Source organism: Pieris rapae, chromosome 15, assembly GCF_905147795.1.
Source record: "Pieris rapae chromosome 15, ilPieRapa1.1, whole genome shotgun sequence".
In the NCBI taxonomy this organism is placed as follows: domain Eukaryota; kingdom Metazoa; phylum Arthropoda; class Insecta; order Lepidoptera; family Pieridae; genus Pieris; species Pieris rapae.
In genome coordinates this window covers 6,529,463-6,541,934 of record NC_059523.1, presented here as the reverse complement: position 1 = coordinate 6,541,934, position 12,472 = coordinate 6,529,463, and the positions used below count along the sequence as shown (strand labels likewise).

General features: G+C 32.5%; 2 protein-coding genes across 3 annotated transcripts in view; both read right to left on the bottom strand.

The window, feature by feature from the left end:
- The window catches only part of LOC110996747 (cadherin-23), a 43,184-nt gene extending 33,987 nt beyond the window's left edge, over nucleotides 1-9,197 (bottom strand). Inside the window, exon 1 of one of the 2 annotated variants that reach the window (XM_022264571.2) lies at nucleotides 9,086-9,197. The gene's annotated coding sequence lies outside the window, so the exon portion shown is untranslated. Of the gene's footprint in view, nucleotides 1-4,168; nucleotides 4,266-9,085 lie in introns of those variants that run through there. The other variant, XM_022264572.2, reaches the window with a different exon arrangement.
- On the bottom strand, nucleotides 5,988-7,080 carry LOC110996749 (prostaglandin reductase 1-like). The gene has a single exon (XM_045631450.1). It carries the CDS (start codon nucleotides 7,028-7,030, stop codon nucleotides 6,023-6,025), a length of 1,008 nt encoding a protein of 335 aa, XP_045487406.1. The 5' UTR covers nucleotides 7,031-7,080; the 3' UTR covers nucleotides 5,988-6,022.
- Nucleotides 9,198-12,472: the final 3,275 nt, after the last annotated feature.

The window sequence follows — 12,472 nt, the reverse complement described above, 5'->3', positions numbered from 1 at the left end:
GATATGACTGACTATTGGTCTTAAAGGATTGTTGAGTTTGTGTATTTTTGGCAATCCATACATTTTTGGAGGTTTTACACAGGCTGTTGCTAAGGATTTAACATCTAGTGATAGTGTTTTAGAATATTTAGTAAGAAGGCTGGATGTTTGTTTTATTACCTTGTTTGTGGGATCTTTATCGACTTTTTTATAAGTATTGACATCGTTTAAGAGGAGAGCCATCTTGCTTTCATATTCCGACGTATCCATAACAACGGTTGCGTTCCCTTTGTCAGCTCGGAGTACTACCAAATCTTCGTTCGCCTTTAGATCCGCGAGAGCCTTTGTTTCAGCGAAGGTGAGGTTTCTTTTTGGCGGTTTGCTCGATCGCAGTATGCACGAGATGTCCTGCCGTATAGTTTCGGCCTCATCCTTTGGTATCGAATTTTTGAATATACATTCCTCTACGTAACTAACAATTTCTTCGTGAGGGATTTTTCGCGTTTACATATCTATAATCCGTTAAAAAAGTGTTTTTCTTTAAATGTGTAAAAGTTATGTAAATAAAAGACAATACTACATGCACCCAGTTTAGAGGTTTTATTGATAAACTAATAATGACTGTGTTATTCATAGATACAATATAATTCAAAGAAAGAAATAAAGATGTTTATTTCCCTAGTTCTTATGTCTTATATCCACAAGTCGATGGTGTATTCGGCCTGTGGGTGTGTTAGCTACTTACAGTCTACCTATGTTTGTCTCAGAATAAATATATAAGTGTCGTGCAGTGTATGCTGTGAGCTTGTTAAATTGTAGGTAAATAATAAATTTATAATGTTTTTATATATTGTATTATCCTACTTACAACTAATTAACGGAGCGGTCGTTCGCTTGCTGAGCAATCGACTCCTGTATTTTTTAAATATATAATCTATTTCACCTAATCTAGTATTACTTAGTAATTGTGCAGTGTGCTGTCCGTATTCGAGGTAGGCTAATTCAAAGGAGTCGTCAGTTTTTTTTTTAATTTTCCATTCCGTTAATAGTTGATATAGACAGAAAAATACATTGGTACACAAACGGTCTACAAAGTATAAACTCATTGCTCAGGGCTTAGGACCTCTCTAACTCGCTTGTCTAATTACATAAGCAATTTTACCAAGTAGACACGCTTTGAGTAATAAAAGCTTGAAATTTGTATGGATCGCACGCACCGCGCTTTCAAAACAATGAGTTACATAAAATGTAATTAAAAATGACCTCATGTTATGTCCCCCATTATGTTGACACCAGTGATGTGAATTCTGGGTGAAATAATTGAAAAGGGTTATGAAAGTGTAAGTATGATGTGATCTATTAAGAAAATGAACAAAACGATATTAGTCATAGTGCTTTTTTGTGTATGTGAAATGTGTAAAATAAATTACATATGAATTTCGTGTATATAAGCTTATCGTTAGAAGACAGTGGTCAGGACGCATCTGAATTCAAATTAAAGCATTTGTAGAGAGTATTGGAAATTTAAATTTTGCTCGAACGGTGAAGGAAAACATCGTGAAGAAACCGACATCTCTTAGACCAAAAAAGGCGACGACATAACGACGATAAGATGGAAAAAGGATCATGAAACAGATTCAGAAATCTGAGGCTAAGACCTAAATAGAATGTAACGCCACTGATTTATTTATTTAAAAAATTCGTCTACTTTACTGCGATGTTGAGGCTTTTCTATATCTTAATTTGTTCGTGTCACAAATCTTTTATTCAATATAGTTAGAGATCTTTAGAATACCTAATTATATGAGTGAACCATAAAACATTGCTTATTTTAACATAAAAATAAAGTCTTGCTCGGTTGTTTTATTCGAAGAGCTATTGTTGCAGCCGCCGCATTTCTGTAATCCTAAAATCTATGCGTAGATGAGAAATGTAACAGTTCGTCGGAATCCTGTCTGATTGAAACAAAAGACGCATTGGGTGTGAAGGCCGATGTTCGAAATGAATGAGAGTTGCGGAGATTGAACCCTGCTTTTATACTAAGCACTATGGGAATTTTCGAAAATGTCATTAGAGTTATGTAGTTTTTAATTTTGATGTGGTTCAATGAGCGGGCTCAATAAAGTTTTGATATTGTTTTTAATATATTATATCCTTATTAGTAAATAAATTACATTAAATTACTTATAAGTTAAGTTAGGTTATATCGTAGTGTTCCACGATGTCTAACTACTTGATGCTGATGCTTGTTAAAAAGTTCAGTTTTGTAAACTTTAAAATATATTTTAATACATATACGTATTTGTCTTTTATCTTCCTTACCATTTTCTCTATAGCATACAAGTAAAAATATTAAACTATACAATTTATATTTAATATAATTTATATGTTATTTTTAAAGGTATTTGTTAAACCTTTAACATTCGAGAAAGTATTTTATTAATACACGAATTTCGTGTATCTGTGTTCTATGTGCGGAACGACGTTTACTTTTCGCAGAAAGGAGTTCAAATCGCTCATCGAAACGAGTGAAAGCTAACCCTCCGTTAGTTCATTAGACATTTTATCATTTTAATTTCACTAATTGTTTATATCACTGACCTATTGCCTTTAGTGTTTCTATATGGAACGAATGGTTGTAAGCAATGGCAGTTTTACTAAAGAAATACTTTTATTTCAAAAATAGAATTACACTACTAACATGTTCCATCTATAAATCGCGTGTGTTAGGATGCATTCAAACGAAGGTAGGTGTGAGAGAGTTAGGAACTAAAGGTCTCCATTTTTACGATAATTATCAATATACCATAATACTTATAGAACCATTAAAGTATGATACGTTTTGTACAAATAATTTTTCATTGATTGTTTTATCGAAAAGAGCCAGCGAGAAACTTTGTAATAAGTTACAGTTACGAACAAAATTGGTGCAATTCAAAAAAAGTCCCGAAAATTAAGAATTGTTTTATGTTTTGTGAGAAATACAAATTATAAACTATATTATGATATGAGTTCACATTATTCATAAAAATTATAATAAAGTTTGCTAAAGCTTTGAGTAAAGCAGGAACTTGATATACATAATACGATTATGTATTCTGAAATTGGAGAACACAAATCGGCTTAACACGTCATGAGAAAACCTTTATTAAATTTGTGTTATTTACATAAAAAGTAGGTAATCGTCAAGGAACGAAAGGAACCATTAAAAGATTTCTTGTATTTTTACATTAAAAAATGATGAATAAAATATATAAAAAATATAGCTTCGAAGTCTGTCTATAAATTATTTGGTTAGGTGAATAAGGTATATAATAAATACATAATTGCTTATTATTGGTAAATTTATTTAAAGATTACGTAATTACTGCCGCCTACTAATCCTACGCAAAATAAACAAGTAGATTTTTTTCTATGGAACGGACGGAAAACACGCTTTCTATAGAAACATCTACTTAGATATTGAGCCCGGGTGTTGTTATAGTACATTTAATAAATAAAATATAGTAATTACATGCTTATATCAAGGTTAAACTGCTTTTAACTAGAATAAACCAGTGAATTAAATGTCCGGGTGATACAGAGCAGGTGAACCGCTTTTTATAAGCGAAAGTATCACAATTACACTTAATTACAGGGCTTCCTATAGACTATGTTACTATTACAAACTGCATCTGTAACTGCGTATACGCACGCAATCGCTCAATTCGTAGGAAATATACGTAACTTTCGCTGAGATTAAAATTGGAATGATTGTATAAGTTAACGATGTAAAGAAAAAAAGACAATAATTATGTGTATAATATAATTTCTGGAAACAAATAAAAAAAATTAATATAAAGATGCATGTTTGCACACATACAAACACAATCATGGAATATCATAGTAACAAGGTACATATGTAATAGTTTAGGTCTTCGTTCCAAACCTAAGCGCATTTATGTATTAGGTACATATTTTTGTTATTTTATTATTCTCTATCGAGCCTATTATCTGATCCACACTTATATTAGTTTTATAGAACTTCCACTATAGATTGTCATCAGTTTCAACTGTGTTAAAATCATTATAGATAAGATTAAATATGAAAACCAATAAATTCAAATCAATTGATATGGGATAACACATAATGCCTAATCATGACTGTAATTCAAAGCATCGAATACAATAAATTTACAAAATTACGTACCGCTTCTTATTTGCACTCTTAAGCAACAGTATATGCGACGTCGTCCACTTGAACTGATATTTTATTTAATATGTACAGGAATAAAATATTTATAAGTAATTAATAAAAGGAACAATATTATGAAGGCCAATGTAAAATGTCACTACGTCTAGTTTTTTTTTAAATTCGTATCGGACCTTTAGATTATATTATGAGAAATGTTTTGCTGGTATCGATTAAAAAGCTAAGTAGATATTAAGGAAGGATTTGTTATGGAGAGGTTTATTTGAAATTGTAAGATTCATAATAAAAGTGCGTTTCGATAACAATAATCAGAATTTAGTAACAGTAGTATGAAATATGTTTGTATATATATATGTCAATTTTATATACATCTTTGTTTCCGGTTAGCTGTTAATAATACTAATTTTAAAAAATATTATTTCCAACATTTTTTCCCTTGTAAGTGAATTGACTATGTCTCGTTTCTGAATTTTAACTCTAATTACATAATTTATGTTCAACACTTTTCATAGTAAAACTAACCGCAAAATTACCCTGATTATATGTAAATGTAGATTTTTAGTAATGGATACAACATTTGAAGGCTATCTTGTCGTTATTTGATATTAAAATCCATTTACTTTTAACACGAACGATTTTGCTTAACGGCAAGTTCCTTTTCGACTAGAAAATACTTAATTAAAATATGAATATATACACAATCACCGAAATTAAGAAAAATATTCGTAAGCAACAAAAGAACCGGTTACACTAATACTCATACATCAGAAAGAAATAAAATTTATTCGGTGATAAATCATAACGTAAAAAACAAAATACCTTTTTCTAAATTTACATATTGCCGCTATAAGGAAATAGGGTAAGTAGATCCTATACTAGCCAGCAGATCAAGCGACAAACGTGGCAATGGATAGGCCATAAACTGCGAAGAGATTCCAATCATAGACTGGAGCAGGCTCTACATTGGGACCCGCAAGGAAAGCGGAAGCGTGCGCGTCCTTAGTAAACCGTCGTTCGTCGTCTCAATTGTAGATGAGGCACAGAGCCGACGAAGACTCACTGAGGATGATCTCTGCATGGGGCAGGGTTTATAAGACATTAGATCAAGATGATCCTTACTACATTCGTAGCAAATGTATTAAACTGCAAATATGATAAGTAATCTTAGCCTCCATATAACGATTCATTTTCAAAGTCGGGCAATAGTTTAAAAAGCTATACAAGGGCATTCGCCTAATGGTCTCCGGCACAGGTGAGTGACGCGGGCACAGAGCGTGTCGACGCGACCGACCGTACCCCGAGTCCCGCTGCCCGCCGTGTATCCGGTATCCTGTCTCCGGGGCAATGTTGTAAACTAATATCCTTTACCTTTTATTTAGGTTACCTTTAATTTAATTAATTTAAATCTTCATTATTTTTAAGCCTCTCGCAAAGCTTGCACTCCCAGAGCTTAAGCTTAAGGATTTTTTTAAAAGGTGTGTTACAATTACATCATTTAATAGCATCCTAAATTATTCAATAATAAAACTTAATATTAGAGCGCCTAGTTCCTGTTTAGTTGGATTTTTTCAATTTCAGGCGTTGATTGATAGGTTTGATATGCTTTGGCCATTTTTACGAAAGAATTACCATTTCTAAGAATTATAAAATTGGTGAACCTAGTGTTTACGATAAAATTACCGGCAAGTTTTCACATATCAGATAAACTGATTATAACATGCGATTTATCGTGAATATATCTTTGATATTGAATATCAAGTTAAATAATAGTTAATAATAGTAATAGTATCTAAAAATTATAAATAATGAATTCAAATAAGAAATAAATAATTTATTATCTACAATAATTATTCATATTTTTACAACTGCTTTGCCAGTATTTTCACCAGCTAACATTCCGATGAAGGCGTCGTATATTTTATCGAAACCTTCGGTAATGTGTTCATTTGTTTTTAATTTCCCCTCGAGAAGCCACTTGGTGAGATCGACAAATGCCTCAGACCATCTCGTAAGCCACCGATGTACGAGGAATCCTTCAACCTTTAATTGCTTCATAGTGATATCAAATTGCAGAAGAGGCACTCTAGGTAGCTGGGACACATTGTCATTGTAAGCGCTAATGCTGCCACATACTGATACTCTACCAAAATTATTCATATGACTCATAATAATACTGCTTATTTCTCCTCCCACATTATCAAAGTAGCAGTCGACTCCATTAGGAGCAGCAATCTTAAGAGTTTCACTTATGTTGGCTGTTTTGTAGTTGTATGCTTTATCAAAACCTAAGGTGTTTTGAAGCCAATCCACCTTATCATCAGATCCAGCAAATCCAATCACTCTGCAACCCTTAATCTTAGCGATTTGCCCAACAAGAGATCCCACGGCTCCTGCTGCACCAGTAACTACAACAGTTTCTCCAGCTTTCGGTTGACAAATCTCAAGTAGTCCGAAGTAGGCTGTTGCTCCAACCATACCAACAGAACTTAAGCCGTGGATGGGTGACAGACCTTTTAGATCGGGTAATTTGTACACAATGTTAATCATGGTTGAGGATTCGTTCGGATTGACAATGGAATAGTCACACCAGCCTTTATGTGTAACAACTCTTGTCCCAATTGAATATTTAGGATTTTTGGTATCTTCTACGACACCGACCAAGAAACTAAACTGGTCATAGGGAGTTGGATATCTCCGATTGTAGGCTCTTTGGTAAGGATCTACACTCACCCATTCGGTCTTGACAAGAATTTCTCCATTTCGTAATGATGGTAGTTCATATTCCACTATCTCAAAATCATCTCTCTTCGGGACTCCATCAAACTGTCTCTTCACAACATATTTTCGTGCCTTCACCATGTTGCCTTGACTGTGACTATCGTCAACCGATTGGTATGTATTTTATCGAGTTTCTGATATCGATAGGTACCTATATAATAATCGGATATATCTTTATCGGTGAATCAAATGGCTTTAAATTCCTTTGATTTTGTCTAGGAATCGATAAAATAATTTTTTGAAGATTGGCACAATAGTAATGAAAGAGTATGAAAGATTGCCATTAGAAATTATTTAAATCAAAACTCTCTTTGGGTATTCAAAATACCAGGTGAGTAATTTATTGTTAACGCGTATTTCACACGGTTTCCAAGTCGGCAAAAAAGTCAGCCTGACATCGCTGCTGTGTAACATACTTTGAAGAAGTACGAGTTCCGTTCCCTTTAAGTTTTTATTTTCCATTTCCATTAATAGGCATTAAAATAACTTGTAATTAAATAATAGATAACGATATGATAGCCATGATTGCACTAATTTAACATTAGTACAATACGTTTCTCAAAAATGTGTCGATTCCGAGAGGATAAGGCGTAATTGCTTTTGTTAGTAATACAGTATTTAGGACAACTAAAAGGAATAGGTATCGTACGTCTACGCATACATTTTTACATAAGGTAAAAATCGTAAGAAAAAAAATATCTTAAATATTTATTTTAAATCACAATTTACTATTTCAATAATGGCTGAATTACATTAGGGCCACTACGGTTTATTGCATTAGATTATGGCAACACTTTCTTCGATGATAAACAATTTTTATGGATACAAAATTGGCTGACCCATAATCGGTGATCCGTCACGATCTACTTAGTTCTATGAATTGTTTGATTAAAACTAATGGTATTCGCAATAAAGTGAATGTGTGTGTAAATTCTGTGCGTGGCGCTATAGGGTATATATTCTATTGACTTTGAAAATTTTCCTTTAAATCATATACTGATGACACATGTAACAGAATTTCCAGATAAAGGTTATGAATATACCAAAGGCTTCACTGATCTATAGCTGTAGTAACGTGCCTTTAGTACCACATTATAAAAAATATCTGGGTAAAAATCTAATCGCTTTATCGTTTTGTGACGTCAAGAGACAAAGTTTTAATTAAGGGCATCTTCTATTTATTTTATAAAAAATGATACGACGAAAAATATTCTATTTACTGTAGAATAAAACGACTTGTATCTCATTAGAGCTTCATTTTGTTTTACATTATGTTTTCTTTACGTATCATGTACCAACACTTTAGTAAGTATTACTTCTCTAAGATTTAGACGTTGTAAAAAATAATTAAAGAATTTTATTTTGCAATTTTACCACGAAAATTCGCTTGTAAAAGTTTGACGCATGGATTAAATTGTTTGTCACCTTTTTATCCAACTTAATAACATCTATAGGTATTTCTATCTCAAATATTCTTCATGTTGAAACAATTACAGTTGATGTTGGATATTATATTTCGATATTATAGTTTTTACTCTTAGTTTTGCCAAACCGCAATCCGATGAGATGTTTTGGGCCTGCCTAACTAAAAATAGGGTCAAAGACTCTAGAAATTAGAAGTAATAACATATCTATACCATTGTTAGGCTATATCTTAAAGACTCTTGTAAGAGGGCTTTCAATTAAGGAAACCTAATTAACGTATGATATTTAATGTACACTAGAACAGACAATTAGCTCAATTAAAAAATCCTAAGAAAATTAATATTCCTTTTTTAAATTTATTAACCGATTAACAACTGAAATTCGCGATGGTGAGTCATACTAAGAACAGTTTCATTTAATAAAAAGTCTATGGATCGGATGATAAAGTACCCGCTATGAATTTTTTATCATAATACCTATTATAATTTATTAAGCTTAATAATTCAGTTGCGAACTTATACGTTTGTAGCGGTTGCAGTTATAATTATAATAATAATAAGAAATATTGTAACAATTGTTTGAAAGATTCTAAATAAAAAAAATTTAATAAACATCAACTATCTCTAATTAACTAATAACTATCTGAAAGTAGAATTTATTTTTTATTAATAATATTAATAAATACAAGATTAGTTTATAGTATATACTTACGGTATATATATTCTGCACTACGCACTCAATAAAAACGCTACTATTCAAGTCGTCCCATTCACAACACTGGCCGCGTACTTTCGCCTCACTTGGCTAAGCGCAACTGCCTGAGCCCTGTATGCAGTCATCCCCATTTCCCATAGGCTGTATATTAGTCACACTTGTTTCTCACTCGTAAATAATAGTTTAATATGTTTTCACAGGTTTAGATTTTAGTGTAAAAGTTTTGTGACTTGCTATTTTTACACGCTAATCTTCATGGCCGGATAGATGGCCCCTATTTTCGGTCGTTAATTTTTCTTAAAATCCCTCCTCCTTATGCGAAATTGTTCCATGTGCCTCGTATGAACTAGAATTACCTGCATAATTCGTCAATTATTCGGATTTTATCGAACTATGACACCAATTATCAGGATATTGATATAAAAAAAAGTGAGGAAGTACTTTAAGAGGCGGGAAGACTCTCATTTTGTTTCAGTAGTAGTTTGAGATATTAGGTATTATTTGTTGTTTCAAATGGTAAATTTCAGTTTTCTTTAGTTTTTTGTAATGTCGTTTTGTCTTTAATGCACTCATTTATTTTCTGTTTCATACATATTATTTATTTATTGTTTATCTATGTAATCTGTTTTGGCTTTCTGTATTGTCTTAGTGTTTTGTTTTATAATATGTATATAAGCTGTAAGATTACTAATACTAAAAAACTATATAAATAAGTAAATATTATAATCGATTTTCTACCTTTATTTGATATTGTAAACTATATGGATGGCGTAGTTTTGCTCTTTCGCGAATTTTTGACATTCATAAGCCTGCCCTAAGACGCATCTAAACTGAATAAACGAATTATGATTTGATTTGATTATAAGGAAGAAAAGAAGAGAGTCAAGAGTCCGAATCTGTTTCATACAAACAATATAGATCAGATAATGAATAAAATAATACAGTCGCAATATAGCGAGGAAATGATCTTTAAAGATACTGCCACGGGGCACGAACTTATTAAATATGTTTTTATTTTCTATTTATCAATTATAATTATTATTACCATGTATCTTAAGAATATAGTTTAGAGACTGTTACGCTAACATTATTGAATATCTATAATGACGTCTTAAATACTTTTTTCTCGACATTATAAACTTTCTACGTACGAAAAACACAAATGACCTTTAATAAATGTTATGATTTTTGAAACTGGCACATTATAATAAATGAAAAAGTAAAACAGCATCTTCACCTGCATTTCTACATTTGAATTTGGAACGGTCTCGGGCGGCCAAGCGTGTCGCTCCCTCGGACGAGGTGGACGATCGTTGACCGTAACGTTCAACCATATGCTTCGTAGTCATAGATTAAATAATGATAACTGATCATCGGACTGGAAATCGCAGGTTCAAACCTAACTATAGTGTGCAAACCAATACCTGATTCTCATTTAAATAGTCCACGCTATAAGACTATAGAAGTCGCTTCTTCTTCGATTTCTGAGTCTCTCAAATTATTCTATTCTAGTATTTTAGGTACAAATAACGTCGAGTGCACCCCAAAAAAAAGATAAAAGAAATAGAAGTCAGCGAAAAATAAAGCCATGAACAGTAATTTTGGAAATCGCTGGAAATTTTTTCTTTTTCACGTGTCCTTTTTATAGTTTCGTTTTTTGTTCCTGTTTTAGTTTTTGCTAAATAACTATGTATAATGTATGTGTTGTATAAATAACTACTTATTCTGTATGTTTTCACTCCTTGCTTACCTTATCTAATTTAAAATATTTTTACAGTTGTTGCCTGGAAGACAAAAAGCTCGAAAGCGATAAGGCCGCCAATTAGCCTTGTTGTCATTGTATTATATTTCTGCAACGAAGTGTTAATAAATAAATATAAAGGTCAGATTATAGTATTTTTATTCCGGAAGCAAATCCTTAATTCCATAACAGTATTGACACTGATCATCGTGGAGCTCTGTCGTGTTACACGTCACGCTTATTGGTTGCGTGTCTGCAGTACACGATGCGCATAACATGCCGTATTCACGCAGATCTATTATATAATACTTTGTGTTCAAGCGTGACGGATGGAAGGATTAACACTTTACGGAACTGTAAATCTTTGACAAGGATAAGTTTAGGATTCGCTGATGTAAACATATCGAAGGTGTCAACACGCTTTATTTGATGAAGCAGGCGCTACTGTTTCAGTACAGTTTCTGGACTGTCCTCTGCTAGCAGTGTTTGTAACCGTTTTCTCAGATACGCATCACTGGATATATTTACGACAGTTTTAGAGAGATAAACATAAATTGAACAAAAATTTGTTTATGTTAGTTTAAGGTACTGTGTAAGTTAGTCAGTATAAAATAATTACTATTTAGGATTTGCTATTAAAATCAAAATAATATTCCTTTTAGAGCCATATCGTGATTTCTACATCTATTCTAGAGAAAACGGGAAGGTGGATCACCTGAATATAACAGAAACCGATACCCATGGACACTAGCAATGCCAGAGAGATGAGAGAGATGCTCATGCTTTATATGATTTTGTATGGTATTTTCATGAAGAACCCTAAGTCAAAGTGGCTGGGAAGTTCTTCAGTGAGCAGTGGTTCTACGTAGTGTTGGATCGCGGCAAAACCTGTCCCAAAAACGCTTCGTGAACGGGCGGAATTTCGTATTCTCCAACGGCAGATGATGAAACTTAGTAGCAGGCCAGCAGTAGCAAGTCTTCTGAACATTCTCCGTGGCCTCACATCTCAATGCCATGCTCAGGGATCAAGCCGCTCGAAAAAGGATTGGTCGTCGATGATTCGAACCGTTAAATACGGTTAAGCTGCAAGCGATGGCCCGCTGAATCTAAACCAAATAGGGCGCCACACAAACGCAACCAAAAATATCATATATATCGGTCCAGCTGTTTAAAAGTACATTAGAATTATATAAATAAAGATATGTATGTTTCCATATGTTTGATTGTATTATTTATTGTATACTTTTTAGTATTAAGTAGGATAAATAAAAAAGGCAATTAAATCCATAATTACACTTTATTTTTAAAAATTAAAGTATATACACTGTGTTTATTTCTCACAAAAATATATTTATGTTCACTAAAATTTTCACATACAAGGCCAAGTAATCAACACATTGAGCGGTATAAATTAAAACTAACGTAAAATTGGCGACTAGAGGCGAAAATTAAGCAAAGGTGCCAAAAATCAGCATATTCAATAGTCTATGAAAATAAAAAAAATATGTGCACCTAAATTGAATGTTTATTTTAAAGACAAAACAATATATCGAATAGACCAGACAAGATTTGTAAATGCGTTGAAATCGTATTCGTTATCGTAGATATTTTACTATTTAAAATATAGCCGAACTTTTCCCGCC